The sequence below is a fragment of the Danio aesculapii genome, chromosome 2, assembly GCF_903798145.1.
Source record: "Danio aesculapii chromosome 2, fDanAes4.1, whole genome shotgun sequence".
Taxonomy (NCBI): domain Eukaryota; kingdom Metazoa; phylum Chordata; class Actinopteri; order Cypriniformes; family Danionidae; genus Danio; species Danio aesculapii.
Window position 1 is genome coordinate 45,416,540 of NC_079436.1, and position 16,400 is coordinate 45,432,939.

Consider the following 16,400-nt stretch of genomic DNA (forward strand, 5'->3'; position numbering starts at 1 on the left):
ACAGGACAAAAAACAGATAATAAATATATAAAAAAAAAAATACAAGTAAGTAGTGAATGCAAATATACAGATTGACAAGTGTATGTACATGTTTATTACTATATACAACGTTATATGTGCAGCTGTTATGTGCAAATTGGCATGTAAAGTGTGTAGTTAAATAAGTGTATATGTGTATAAAAGTGTATGGCAAGTAGTGATGTTGGTTCCGCAATTATTATCATCAAGTGTTCATGAGATGGATTGCCTGAGGGAAGAAACTGTTTCTGTGTCGGGCTGTTCTGGTGCGCAGTGCTCTGTAGCGTCGACCAGAAGGTAACAGTTCAAAGAGGCAGTGTGCTGGGTGTGAGGGGTCCAGAGTGATTTTAGCAGCCCTTCTGCTCTCTCTGGATAAGTACAGTTCTTGGGAAGTAGGAAGGGTTGTACCAGTGATTCGCTCAGCAGTCCGAACTATTCGACGCAGTCTTTGAAGGTCGTATTTAGTAGCTGAGCTAAACCAGACAGTTATTGATGTACAGATGACTGATTCAATGATGGAGGTGTAGAACTGTTTCAGCAGCTCCTTTGGGAGGTTAAACTTCCTCAGTTCAGGCCTCGTTTACACTAATACGCCTTAGTTTTAAAATGGCATTTTAGAATGAAAATGATCCACATCCACACTGGCGTTTCATCTAGCATTTCTGAAAAGCCCTCCTTCCACACTATACCGCTGAAAACGCACATCGTACGATGCCAAATTGGTCGACATCGCCCAACCCTACTTGCAATTACCCACTTCCAGTTTTCATGACATCACCGTGCACTTTAGCTTTTTATCAGATTTTGAATCAATCGAATGCTCTCTTGTATCTAGCACATTTAAGTGTCCCTCCTCTTACACTAAAGCTGCACCTGAAATTGGTCACTTATTCACAACTGATCATTCATACAGGGTTAAATTAAGCACTTAAAAATATGCCAAAAAAGAAATGATGGTAAATAAAAAAAGAAAATAAAGTCCCTACATGTTTATTTTACTCATTTCAATTCTACATTACATGCTGTATTTCAAAATGGAGAAACTTTTGTCGCATAAACTCAACATTACTATTAGACTGTGGCTGTCATGGGGTGTCAAATGTTTTTAGCGCAACGGCTCTCGCCTTTAGCTATTTTTTTAAAAAGAGGAAGGGCTGCATAGTATGATCCACCCTCTCTTCATGTTTTAGTTTCACATTAAACAAAGCTGCACATTCTAATGCACTTTAGCGGACCTTTAAGCTATTTTATATTAGACCAGTATTTTTTTTTTTAAACAAATCCTCTTTACCCACTAGCCTCCATATTGGATGTTTGATTTTCAAAGACCCAAGACCCTCTGTGCAGAGATTATGCCAACCATTGAGGACTTTGAGGACACGTATACCAATTACACAAATACACTTCATTGAACAAGTACACATAGACATCACCTATTTACACTACCTGACAAAAGTCTTGTCATCAATCCCAGTTGTAAGAGCAACAAATAATAACTTGACTTCTAGTTGATCATTTGGAAAAGAGGCAGAAGGTAGATTTTTCAGATGAATCATCTGTTGAACTGCATCCCAATCATCACAAATACTGCAGAAGACTTATTGGAGCCCACATGGACCCACGATTCTCACAAAAATCTGTCAAGTTTGGTGAAGGAAAAATCATGGTTTGGGGTTACATTCAGTATGAGGGTGGGGAGTGGATGGCATCAACAGCCTGAGGTATCAAGACATTTGTGTTACATTACAAACCACAATTGGGGGTCACATACTTCTGCAGGATAGCACTCTTTCTCATACTTCAGCCTCCACATCAAAATTCCTGAAAGCAAAGGAGGTCAATGTGCTCCAGGATTGGCCAGCCCAGTCACCAGAAGTGAACATTATTGAGCATGTCTGGGGTAAGATGAAGGCGGCATTGAAGATGAATCCAAAGATTCTTGATGAACTCTGGGAGTCCTGCAAGAACGCTTACTTTGCCAGATGACTTTATTAATAAGTTATCTGAGTCATTGCAGAGATGTATGGTGCAGTCGTCCAAGCTCATAGGAGTTATACACAATATTAATTCTTTTTCCACTGAACCATGACTTTATATTCTATACTGTACATTATTTCTGTTAAGTAAAGACTTTTGTCTAAGCAAAGTCAGTCCTTACTGTCCTAATTAAATAATTAAAAATCAAGACATGATCATATTTTATTTTGGTAAAATACGCGTAATCTAGAGGCCTGATACCAAAATTTATATATAATAACTTTAACTATTAAAAGCTATTAGTTACTAGTTAGTTAGTAAAAATTAGTAACTAATAAATTTATGATAACTAATAATCTTAACCCCTCTGAATTTGATTGTAATGCAGTAATGTGCTCCTTTTGTAAAGCTGCTTTGAAACAATGATTATTGTGAAAAGCTCTACACAAATAAACTTGAATTGAATTGATTTTGATCGCTCTTTCTTTCTCTCTTTAGACTGTGTGCCAGTGGAGTTGGAGGACCCTTTTTACCGGGACCAGTATGAGCAAGAGCACGTGAAGCCACCCGTAGTGTCTCTGCTTCTCTCTGCTGAGTTGTATTGCCGTGCGGGCAGTCTGATTCTCAGGAGCGATGCTGCTAAACCCCTGTTGGGTCATAACGCTGTCATTCAGGCCCTCGCTCAGAAAGGCCTGTATGTCACTGACCAGGAGAGACTCGTGACTGAGAGAGACCTCTGCAAGACCCCCATACAGATGGCAAGTCTTTTACATCTTGCATAAGTCATGTTTATCTTGTGTATGTGTGATTTAAAAAATATAATCAATTAATTATTACCATTAGAAGCTGGCTGCGTTCACACACTGTTGCCACACAACTGTGTTTAAACCCTTATAAATGTGATTTTTTCATAAAAAATCCTCTTTAAATAGCAGCATACGAGTGTTCCAGTTTGACCCACTTACAATTTGCTTGTAAATCAAATGGTTTCATCCAGTCTTAAACAATTAGATATAGAGTGTTGTAAGGGTGTATTTTGATTGTGATGTGAACCAGTAAATACTTGCAAAAGACTAAAGTGCCTTCATATTAATGTGTGGTGACCAGAAATGGACTGCATCTTGGTTATAGTGCTGCATATTAGGGTCAAATAAATTATGCTGTGCTTGTAGGGTGGCACAGTTTGGCCAGAATGTGTGATTACTGATTACAAATATATATGAATTAAGTAAAATAAACTAATGCCGTTTCTATAAGGTTAAAATTAGGGTTGAGTGATTTGGGCAAAATATCTAATTGTGATTAAAAAAAAAATTTTTTTTTAATTAATTTATTATTTTTATTAATTAATTAATTAATTAATTAATTAATTAATTAATTAATTAATTAATTAATTAATTAATTAATTAATTATTTTTATTAATTAATTAATTAATTAATTAATTAATTAATTAATTAATTAATTAATTAATTAATTATTTTTATTAATTAATTAATTAATTAATTAATTAATTAATTAATTAATTAATTAATTAATTAATTAATTAATTAATTAATTAATTAATTAATTAATTAATTAATTAATTTATTTATTTTTTTAACAGATATTGCAATTTTTATTTGGTTTGTGATTTAATTTTATAGTCAAGCTTCAGCTTAAAATTCTGTAATGTAGTTTCTTACTGCTAAAATGCAGTGAGTGTTAGTCAAAAAAAGGAACTGAAAAGACATTAACGCCAACTTCCTTTCAAATTTGATTTTAAACATTCAGAAATAAAACAATTTTTTCTCTAGATCAAACAGTAGCGAGTTATGGCGTTAGTAATCTTTATGGTGTAACAGCTGCAAACGACTCTGAAATTGTTCTTTGCTGTTGCTTGCTACCAGATTGAGGGCCCAAACATACACCCGCCGTAATGCAGCACAAGGCGCGACGCAATTGTTGTTTGCTAGTTTTAGATTGGCGCAAGAGTCATTTTTACATTTTGCGCCACACTGTTTAAATAGCAAATGCATTTGCGCTCATATGTGCGCTCGTAGGCGTTCTGGTCTAAAAAGGAGGCGTGTTGAGGTGCATTGTTGCCATGTTGCTATTTTAAGGAACTTAAATAGATTGTTCAATAGACCAGATCAAATCAGGTCTAAAGTCCAGTGCAGAACGCGTGAGTTGTGCGCCTTGCTTACACATTGCTTAATACACACAGGATGTACAGAATACGCAAATATCTTTACAAATGAAAAATAATTAAAATATTAAGGATATATAGAGTATATAATAAGGATATATATAGGATATAAATATAAAGGATTAAAATATTACAAAAGATATTATTTTCTAGCCTACATAAATATAAAAACCATACTTTCATGCCTTCATGTCAGGGGGCTTTTTCGGTTTATTCATGACAATTTGCTTTTGTATAATTTTATCATTATTAGCAGTGTTATTCATTATATGCATATTTATATTTGTTTTATTAAAAACAAGCTTAGATTAGTTCACCTGTCAGGTTTTAGACCATATGGGGCATAGCATGTGTATTTGGCTAGAAATGAATTTAGAAATTGTTTTAAAACAAATCTTTGCGCTTAACAAACTAAATTAATTATGTATAGGCTGATAGATGTCTGTGAGTACAACACGTTTCCCAATCCACGAGAGTGAAAGTAAATAATAAGGAGGCTCATTCTCGTGCTGCAGATGGTCTGTTTAACTGTTTTCTCTCTGGTAAAGGGTTCAGTTTTTACACTTACAAAGTCCGTCATGTAAATACAAATGCGCCATGGCACGACGAACCACAGGAGAGGGCAAATTCTTCAGCAGGAGAGCGCTCCTTCGCATACTTCAGCCTCCAAATCAAAGTTCCTGAAAGCAAAGAAGGTGAAGGTGCTCCAGGATTGGCCAGCCCAGTTACCGAATATGAACACTATTGAGCATGTCTGGGGTAAGATGAAGGCGGCATTGAAGATGAATCCAAAGAATCTTGATGAACTCTGAGAGTCCTGCAGGAACGCTTTCTTTGCCATTCCAGATGACTTTATTAATAAGTTATTTGAGTCATTGCAGAGATGTATGGAGGCAGTCGTCCAAGATCATGGGAGTCATACACAATATTAATTCTTTTTCCACTCCACCATGACTTTATATTCTACACTGTACATTATTTCTGTTAAGTGACAAGACTTTTGTCTAAGCAAAGTCAGATTTTACTGTCCTAATTAAATCATTAAAAATCAAAACATGATCGTATTTTATTTTGGTAAAATACACGTAATCTAGAGGCCTTTGCCTTTCATAAAAGCCACTTCTGATATCAAATAATCAACTAGAAGTCAAGTTATTATTTGTTGTTCCTAAAACTTGGATAGGAGACTTTTGTCAGGTAGTGTCCAATCTTCAATTTGATGTTTTATCGCCTTTCTTTAGTCATTGTCAGCCAAAAAACAAAACTATGACAGAGTTAGTTAGGAAAGTAAGGTTAGTAATGTAATGTCGCCACTGGATTGCATGGTTCGGGACTTGTGGAGCTGTGCATCGATGGATTTGCTCTTCAGTGTTTGGACTTTCAGCAGTGTAATTAAACCACACTCAACTGAACTAAACTGAACTTCAACTCTGAAAACTGGACTGACACAGTTTCAATTCACTATAATCTTCCATGTTAAGCTGCTTTGATACAATCTACATTGAAAAAGTGCCATAGAAATAAAAATTAATTGAATTAAATTGAAACAGTTAGTTGATTTCTCATGTAAAGCTAACTTTTTAGCATATATGCTAGCTAACTGGTGGCTGACTGAAAAAAGAAAACTTCTCATCTCCCTTTAACCAACAATCAAAAATTGATAACTGCTGTTCATTAAAGCGGTCAATGAAGTCTTTCTGCCTCCAGCTATGCTCCTCTCACAAAAAAAGGTCACAATGTTTGCTAATTAAAAATGGGTCTATTAGTGTCAAGCAGAATCTAAAGCTAATCAGCTAATCTGTTCTGATTTATGAGTAGGGCTTTCTTAATGATTTTCAAGCATGAAAAGGCCTTTAATGAGGTAATTATTTTTTGGTGTGGCCATAAGTTTTACAGGTTTTTCTTGCTCTGACTACAAGTCAATGCAGTGAGAACATGAATCTCCTGGTAGTGGACTAATAAAACAACACACTGTCTGTTGTTTATGGCGGCTCAGTGTTAGTTACGATGTGCACTTCATTCAAGGGTGTAGTAAGGTGTGAAGTGTATGGTGAATGAGGCGGAGAACTGGACGCTGCCATATTAGGTACTGCTGATGTCTGCATTGCAGTACTTTCTCTCTCTCTCTCTCTCTCTCTCTCTCTCTCTGTCTCTGTCTCTCTCTCTCTCTCTCTCTCTCTCTCTCTCTCTATGTCTCTGTCTCTGCAGTAACAGTCAGTATCGTTTCAGTGTTCACTTTAGGTGCTTTAACCTCTACGACACCACAGTTCTGCTCAGTCTAGACATCTGTTTTTACACAGACGCACACACAGACACACTCTCATAGTTGCAGAGTCACTCTAGTACAGTAAGCTCTAAAATAAAAACAAATCTTTGTACTATCAGATTTGTCTTTGCTTACAGTGTGTGTGTGTGTGTGTGTGTGTGTGTGTGTGTGTGTGTATTTATGATTGGCAGGATGGTTTTGGATAAGATGTGCACATGTGACATGAGATTCAGGGGAATGATGTGACCTTTGTTTGTCTCCCGGTCTGTAAATCTTATTCACAGATCGAGCTGTTATTTCCAAAATCACAGATTAGTCTTTCGTCTCGGTTTGATTTTGTATGTGCACATGGGTGGTGGGTGTGTGTGTGTGTTGGCATGGCGATTAGCACTGCGGCAGTGAGTTGAGGTGTGTGTGTGACTCAATTGGAGAGGAGGGTCTGCACTGCTGTGAAAATTTCTCTGTATTCAGCATATTTGGGGAGAAAAGTGTTGACTGTGGTAGGTGAAACACTGAAGGTAATGTACTAAACTGCATATCTACTGTGAGGTCTGAATCTACTACTGAAAACGCTGCTTTTTGCATTCTTTTTTAATTTAGTTTAAAATGTTGCATTAGGAATTATTTAATCATCATGTACAGTAAAGTAGATACAAAAAGTAAGGATTGTTGAAGATATTAAGTGCCATTTTTAAGATTGCTGTAACAATAGATATACAGTTTTAATTCATTAATTCATTTTCTTTTCGGCTTAGTCCCTTTATTAATCTCGGGTCGCCACAGGGGAATTAACCGCCAACTTATCCAGCATGTTTTTAAGCAGCGGATGCTCTTCCAGCTGCAACCCATCTCTGGGAAACATCCATACACACTCATACACTACGGACAATTTAGCCTACACCTGTAAATGTAAAAATACTAAATAAATACAAGCAGATTTAAAGAGCTTTTGAATTTATATTAGCAGATACAATATTGATATTAATATATTTTAGGGTGCATTAGTAATGATAATTAACCCTTCGCTAAGCCACACCCGAAAATCGCCACAAACCAATCTTGGCTTAACAACCGTGAATAGGTGTGGGAAGTCTGTCAAGCTTTCGAGCGAGTGAAACAACCCAAAGCGTTGTGCATATGGATTGTGCAAATCTGAGACCCGGTATCCTAAAGGTTTGGACGGGGTGGTGGAATTTTTTTTTTCCCTTTCCAAAACCTAAATCCCAAAGGGAGAACTGCCAGCGTGGATCAAGCCACGTGGGGGGCCGTAAAGGCAGCACAATCCAGTCATATTTCTATCAGTTTCAATGAATTACATGAATTACATTGAACAAAACAAAACAGAGATATGTTCACAAACTGGGCACTTGTGATCAATTAATTTACCTCACCCGCAGCTGTTTTTCAGTCATTTTAAACTCTTGTGTTCCCTTCAGAGGTACAATTCACAGATGTTTTCATCGGTCTTTTGGAGATTTAGTCATTGGTGACGGCATTATATTGGATAAGTGTTTGCTTTTATATTTTGTGTCGTATTAATAAATAAATATTTTATTGCACAACAATTAGTCTATCAGGCTTTTTGGCTAAATCACGGTTTAATTTGTTATTATTCAATTATTTTTTAATTTCCCCTATCCTGCTGTACATGAGCTAAGCTGTTTAATGGTCAGCGTACAAAGCAGCTTGGCTTTAGCTTCAATTTTAATCAAATTATTCTCTAATCGGTTGCCTATTAGGTTGTGTATATACTCCTGTAAAGCGTACTACAGTCCCGGGAATGTCTGACACTGGTGCATACATACTGTAAGAAGTTTTTTTTGTGCTGGTGTCTTGACAAACAAGACACTAAAACCACCAGTAGATGGGAGCAAGTGTCTAAATTAATGAGCAGTTTACTTTAGCTTTCTTTAAAACGATTCACTCAACAGTTTGGTTCTGTAACAAAAGTGTTGCTCTGAGACATGATCAGTTACACATGTAATTCTTTGATGTTTTACTTTAAACAGTGCACGTTTCTTCTTCATTTCACATCACGTGACTTTATTTCTAGCTTAAAAAAATTAACAACAAATTTTCAAACTAGACCCCTTTGTTCTGGCCTTGAAATACATACAGGCACTTAAGAATTCTTTTATAACTGCATTATGTAAAAAAATATAAACCCAAGTGGCAGTTGTACTCAAGAAAAACATGCAGCTCAAGCACACATTTAAAAAAGTTAAGTTTGTTTCAGATATCAATATATTTATCATAAATGTATTACTCATTATGCTATTTGTTTATTGTTAATATTATGAACTAAACTGAAGTTTATGCTGCTGAGAAACTGGTGTGAAGTTGATGGGAAATTACTTCAGACTGATCAAACGTCATTGAAACATTTCCTCAGGCCTCTTTCCTCAGACTTATCAAAGGAATTCTAAAGGGGACCTATTATGCCCCTTTTTACAAGATGTAAAATAACTTTCTGATCTCCCTAGAGTGTGTAAGTTCTGCCTCAAAATACCAGACAATTTTTTTATAACTCTTTGAAACTGCCTCTTTTAGCCTTTCATCCAAATTGTGCCATTTTGGTGACTGTCGCTTTAAAATCAAATGAGATTGGGTTCCCAGCCCTCTTTTCAAAAGTGGGTGGAGTTTTAAATGCCTAAGTGTCAGCATAGCAGCAGATTCAAACTCCAATGGCAGAAGGCTGCATCTCACTCAGGGCTGTCTAAGCTAATGAGGGAGAGATTGTCACTACTGGGCAGGAATTTCCCCTTCAGATCACGCATATCAATCAAGCTGTTTCTACAGTCTATTTTTTCCAAAGTGTAATTATAAAAAATATAATAAATAAATTTGTACCATTAGATGCTGGCTATATTCACATACTGTTACCACAACTATTTTTAAATCCCTTATGAAAGTGATTTTTGCATAATAGGTCCCCTTTAAAAAGCAGCATGCGAGTGTTACAGTGTGACCCACTTATTTCCTTGTAAATCAAATGGTAGCTTCCAGACTTAAATAGGTTACCCATTGAATTTGTAATGAATTTCGCCAATAAATTTATCCATTTTTAATAACATGCCCTGGAGACTGCTTAATGTTTGTATGAATGTATGTTAATTTGTGTGAATGTGTATAGTGTGTACATGCTATCTTATTGTAAATGAAGTTGAAAGGCAAGAGCAGGTGAATAGGATGAAAGTGCTCTTTTTCATTCTTTCTCATGCTCGTCTTCTCCTTCTCTGGCTGCATTGCTTCACCCTTTAGTTGCTTTGTTAGTAGGATAGAGGACAAACACAACGGGTCTTTGTGCAGACAGAGAAAGAGAAGAAAAGTGTGTTTGCATAGCGAAGCATGACCCCTGTGAATGTGGCAGCACACATATCAGCACGTTGGGTTTTTCAGTGAGAGATACCTGAGTGTTCAGAAGCAGTTTCAGACCTGCTGCTCTTAGACTCTGATGATGGCGCTCGGTTTCAGGGCAAAGTTTACGCTTTCTTGTTTTAAACATTTAATGTTACATATATTTTGAAGCATGGTATAACCAACTTAAACAGCCGCTATTATGCATTATAAAATGTCATAGTTTTGGGTTAGGCAGTCTCCTATAACAAGCTGATATGTATGAAAATTTAAACACTTTCATCTGTCATGATCAGTCCTATCCCCCGTATTTTGCTAGCATTTAAAAGGGAGTTTTCCTGGATCCAGCACCTCATATATGGCAATGCTTCGTATCTATGGCCCCATTTACACTAATACTAAAAACGCATAGCTTTTGCTACGGATACACCTTATGTCCACACTACCCTGGAGTTTCCAAGCCCTGAAAACGAAGCGTTTTGGAAACATTAAAGACACCATTTTGGTTTTAAAATGCTGCTGCTCTGTGTCAGTGTTGATTGGAGAGGTGGGGGCATCTGAAAGCAAACCTGATTGGGGCTTTTTCTCAATATTAAGTTCACAAAGTTCAGTCTTGCATCCTTTCCTTGTAAATTCAGACTTTGCAAGTTTGATGTGGAAAACAAACACCCGAGAACACGTCAAGTAAATCTTCAAAGGGAACAGTGTACTATATAACGTCATCCTCATCACCCTGGCTATGTTGTTTCAATATCTTAACAATAAAATGAAGACATGATGTAAGGAACTGACTATTTTCATTTTGATATTAACAACTTAACAGACACCATATTAAGGCATCATGTAGCTACATATTTATATGAGCGTCATCTTCACTGCATGCGTATTTATAACAAAACAGAGTCTATAACATGACTGCCTTCTTTCATTTTCATTGAAAATTATGAAACACACCCTGTCTCTTTTGCTGAATATCAGTTTTAAAAATCAATAATGGCCATTATAAAGTTTAGTGTACAATAAGTTTTTACAATATAGGAAGTAAAGGCAAGCAGTCAGTCAAATGTGCAGAATCAGTGTACATGGTTACATAAATTTATATATTAAATAATATTTGCGCTCAGCCAAAACATGAGAAAATTAGATTCAAAAGACCAAATTCGGGGAATATGTCGTTAGATGTAGACGACAAGATGAATTAAATATCATGTTTAACAAATATAGTGGGATTAGATCCAGCGATAGATTCTTGATGAATCCTCCGACGTGCACAGCTCTCACCTGGGGTTTTGTGCTCAAAGCACCCGCTGACTACCTGGAGCTTAGACGCGCGCATATACTGCAGCGTATGGCAGACTTTGTGTGTGATGTGCGTTTTCAGTGGTATAGTGTGGACAGAAAGCTGTTCAGAAACGCTAGGTGAAACGCCAGTGTGGACGTGGATCATTTTCATTCTAAAACACCATTTTAAAACAAAAATGTATTACAGAAAACAGGGCCTATGTCAACATGAAAACTCTAAAGTTTTGAAATCAAGATGATTCATATAAACGACTCTGAGTCGACTCTTTTTGTTTTTTGAGAATAATAGTTTATCAATAGTTAACTGCACTTTCAGTTTTAGATTTAAAGCGGTGTTATACACTGCATGCAAGGTCATTTACAAAAACCTGGCTCTTTAAATGAGTTTTTTAAAAGAAAGATCACTAATCAAAATTAGAAATACTTTCAGATTTTTCCCACTTACTGGTGTTATTCTGGCATTTGATGGTATATTCTTTAATTGTCAGAAAATCCCTGTTCAACTGGTAGCAAAACTTTCATGTTTTCACTGGCTTTTCTGTTCTAAAGTGGCTGAAACCATTTGACAGCAGGTTGTCTAGATATAGACTGAAGGTTATTTGATTTACAAAACCAAAGCACCAGCTCTAAACCAGAAAAAGTGTCTCCAAAACGTTGCTGTATCAGGTGCTGAGGATGGGGTTACTGTGAGCATTGACCAATTACAAGACTAACAGTTTTGAGCATGGCAGCAGAACACGTTATCTCTTGTAATTTCTGTCTATTAGAATTATGACAAGCTCCGCAAACACGTTATTCTCCCTTTTGCATTTATACTATGAACATTTTATCATCGCTTGTAATCTCTATCTATACCATTACCAGGGGAGTCAAACTCAGTTCCTGAAGGTTCACAGCCCTGCAAAGTTTAGTTTCAACCCTACTTCAACACACTTACCTGTAGGTTTCAAACAAACCTGAAGAACTCAAATAATGGATAAATTGTTGAATGCTCTTTTCTTAAGTTCTTATATGTGTAACAATGTGCAGATGTTTCATAGTGAAGTTTATTTATAAACTAATTTCCAGAGGATCATGTGATTATGATTGCTTGCAGCTGGCCCCGCATTATTCAGTTTATGATTCACTAATTAGACAATTCCTAAGCCACTATAAATACCCTAAGTTCCATATAACAGCCATCTTCATTTTGAAGAATCCCCCCTTCCACCCCTACTCCTCCTCCTTTTCTAGATGGATGGCACGGTGGCAGAGTGGTAAGCACTGTTGCCTCACAGCAAGAATGTCACTTGTTCTCGTCCTTACCAAGCCAGCCGTCGTTTCTGTGTGGAGTTTACACGTTCTCCACGTGCTCACATGGGTTTTCCCCGGGTTCCCCGGTTTCCTCCCACCGTCCAAAAACATGCAACTTAAGTTAACTGACTAATCCAAATTGGCACCATAGACATGCTCCTAGTAAGTAGTTATCTTTTAAAAGCAATCTCTATCTGTTCATTAGCTACTACGGCAGGGGAGTTTTCTAGATCTACCTGAGCTCAAACTCCCCTCTGGCCTGGCAAACGGAAGGGAGCCCTGGTCTCGAGGATCTTATAAGCTTAGGGCTCTCTCCCGGGACAGCATGCCAAACAAGTTTATAATCAATCATCAGCTAAGTGTGAACTTTTAAAAGGCTGTTTTATTCATGCAAAGCTATGTTTGGTGATTCAGGTATTTGCAGCAGCCTGCAGTGTGGAGAACTTATCAGATAGATTCAATCAGGGCCGTACTATCCTCTGCTATCTCTGATCAGCACTGTTTGAGGTTTGGGCTTGTTTCTACAATAAAAGATGATAAAAATGTGCGTAAACATGCTTGCAACTCCTAAAATAGACTTCAGTGCATTGTGTTGAATACTATATGAACAAGAAACAGTAAGTAGCGTACATTATTGTAAAGATGCATTCATTCAAGTTGCTTTCAGTGGACTTCTACCTAAGCAGAGCTCACCAAAAAAAGGAAAAACATAATTTTCTCACTTTGTGTGTGTGAATCTGTGTTTTTTTCTTATAGATGGAGGCTCTATGTTAAAGAGATGCTGATGTAGCAGTTCTAAGTAAATTCACAAAAGCCTGTGGCCATTCTTTTAAAAATACTGGTCAATACCGATCAACTGATCTCTCTCTTATAAGTACTACTCTGTAAAAATTATCCTTAAATTAGCAGTTTTCTGAAAGTTTGTGATTCATATTTTGTATTTCTCCCTGTTTATTGATGCTCTTGAATTGCAATTTGGGATCGTTTTTCCAACAACTTGTAACCTTGAAAAGTTAGAAAAGTAACTTTTATGAACATTTTAATAGTTTAAAATGACATATTGTCTGGGCTGGTGTTGTATATTACAGTAAAAGTTTTACCTTGTAATAAACTGCCAGTACATTTTCTGTTGTTTTTCAGACTTATTTCTCTATATATTATTTCTTATACAATATATTATTTCAAACTGCTAAAATGTCAATAAAAGTCACTTTGTTAAACTGTAAAGTTGAATTTTTAACGTCAAACGTCGACAGAGCAGAGATCAAGCTCACATAATGCAATTCACAACTGTAAATAAACAGGAAACACTTGTGAATCACAAACTACAGAAACTGTTAATTAACAGATTTTTTTACTGTACACTTAATGAAATGTCAATAAAATGGCTTGTAAAATCTTGTCAAGCATTGCGTTTACCTCAGGATAGCCATTTGTTACACAAATTGTTAGTCACTTAACAATTAGTGAGAAACAGAAAAAATAAAATCTTGCCCATTTTCCTAGGCTGTCTATGAAAGCATTGTTTTTCATCCATCATTTGACAGTGACTATGGCAGAATTTATTTGTCTAGCTTACATCTTATTTACCTATATACCTATATTTTGCAAAATGACAGTATACACACAAGCAGCATGTGATGACTGCATACTAACACACAAATGCATGTACAGGGAATGTTTTTGGACCCTGGCGATAATGTTTGGTAAGCTTCTTGGATTTATGGTATCATCCAGACAGACAGTAAAGCTAAAATTGCTTGTCATCTGTTAGTGTTCATTACAAAAGCTTTGTTTTTGCATTTTCAGTGCACAAGTTCTTTTAATTTTCAGTCAGCCAGCCCAAGCACTTACAGTGAACTGTCTTTCCTTTACAAAATCGCCATGTTTAAGATCTGATTTAATTAAAAATCCATGATCTTTACTGCTTGATTGATATACTATATAAAGTGGGTCTCAGACCGGACAAAAAGCACTGCATTAAATTCCATTTTTCCCAGCCATGTATTTGAAATATGAACATTCATTTTACCCCAGTATTTCAATGGAGTTTCTGCACTAGCCTGCTGCTACTGACGGCACTAACATTTACTCTGTCTTTCATGTCGTTTTATGCTTAAACCTCTAAATAAATGCTTAAGTCTATTGGCATTTAATTACATTACAACATCGAAAGAAAAAAAGAAACCTTATAAAATTTTTAAAAAGTCGCATTAACCATTCATCAGAAATTTATCATTGGCTGAAAAACACTAGCTGTGCATGTGGCCCATTGAGTTTTTATCAAGCAAACTGTCAGTTAGAGAAAAAAACACATACTTGGTATCACATGTGTTTCTTCTGAAATTGATTTATACAGCATGTTTGGGTTTAATCTTGGCCAGGCCTAAACTCGTTATTTAGGGATGGTGAAAAGCCTAAGCTTGCTGATCTCCTTGGATTAAACTATTATTTGTTCATTTTAGTAGCTTAAGGATTTTTGTTACTAATCAGAAATCTGCACTTTCTTTAGTGCTGGTCCAAGAGATTTTAGGCCAGTCAGCGCCTGTGGTCTATTTTACCACTTTGCTGGATGCTGTTTAAAGTTGCAGTTAGAAATAATAAACAGCATCATTTTAAATGACAAGTCACAGTCACGTGGACTTGCATAGCCTACAAATACACAAGTAATGATGTACTGCTGCTATTGTAATTAAGTGTTTTTTGCATTGGTAAATGGCATAAGGAGAGTACAAGATGGAGTTTTGGTCAGGCGTTCCTCAAGGGCACTATTTCCACAGGAAAAGAGATGAGACAGTGTTCCATGTTGGCTTATTTTTAATAGAGTTGTAGTGTGTTTAAACGAGTATTATTTAGCTTTTTCTTTTAAATAGTAGCAAACTAGTTTTGTTATCTGAGCAATTTTAGCTAGAAAAGTGTTATATTGATAGATTTATACATGTCTTTCAGGTTAAAGTTGTTTTTAGGATCACAAATTTTGATCTTTTTTTTTTGCACCATTTCTGGAGACATTTTGAGGATTTAAGTAAGGAGATTTTCTGAAATCTCATTAATCTGTTTTAAGATAGGCTGGGGCTAAACTAAATACTTTCCAAAGGCTAAATGCACTCATAAGTTCGTTTTTTTCCCTCTTGAATCTTAAGGCTCTTATGCAGTACCCTAAACATACTAACTGTATGAATTTAATATAGTTTTGAATTCAAATTAACCAAAGTCAATTTAACCTATTTTATTTAGTGAAATATGCTAATTTCCGACTCACAAAAACAATGATTATTTCATGTTAATGGTTGTTGTTGTTGGCTATAATATATATTTGTCCATAATGAATGTATATAGTTAAGTATAAGAAATGTGCATTATATATAGTAAAAATACAAATAACTGGACAACTGGAATCTAAGTGTGTGTGCCATCTTATATCCAGTCTCTCGGGCTTTTTTTAATTTTGAAAGCATAGCGCCCTCTAGAGGTCAAAGTGACTAAGAAGTCATGAAGAGCATATTTTTGGTACATTGTCAGTTCAAGAAATAACAGATCATCAGTTGTTCACACACATGCATTCACACACACCTTTTTCTAAGACATGTAATGGATTATAAATTGAGGTTGTTGTATCTATCACAATGTGTTTGCAATGTTTTTTGTGTCTTTTGTAAGTGAGGTCCCATTTAAAAACAGTTTGTGGTGAGTATTATAAGGATGAAACATGGTGTTAATACTTTGTGATGTTTTTTTTTTTCTTTTGTTATTTTAGAGCTCTCACTTGGCGATGATTGACACGTTAATGATGGCCTACACAGTTGAAATGGTCAGCGTAGAGCGAGTTCTTAGCTGCATCCAGAAATTCACTCCTTTCCTTCCCGAGGAAGACTTTCCGTATGATGCTGAAGAGGCTGTGACAACATGGATCAACAAGGTGAGATCCTATAGATCACCTAACAATATGTTTATATTTTATAGTAAATTTAAAAATGTGCTTTTTCTGAGTCAAATTGGCC

The 16,400-nt window shown here is 36.0% G+C and overlaps 1 protein-coding gene across 3 annotated transcripts in view; it reads left to right on the plus strand.

The window, feature by feature from the left end:
- camsap2b (calmodulin regulated spectrin-associated protein family, member 2b) overlaps window positions 1-16,400 on the plus strand; it is a 94,881-nt gene that overhangs the window by 18,402 nt on the left and 60,079 nt on the right. For all 3 annotated transcript variants that reach the window (XM_056480738.1, XM_056480745.1, XM_056480753.1), the window contains exons 2-3: window positions 2,494-2,753; window positions 16,157-16,318. In XM_056480738.1, the coding sequence (XP_056336713.1) occupies window positions 2,494-2,753; window positions 16,157-16,318 (422 nt within the window). The remainder of the gene's footprint in view (window positions 1-2,493; window positions 2,754-16,156; window positions 16,319-16,400) is intronic.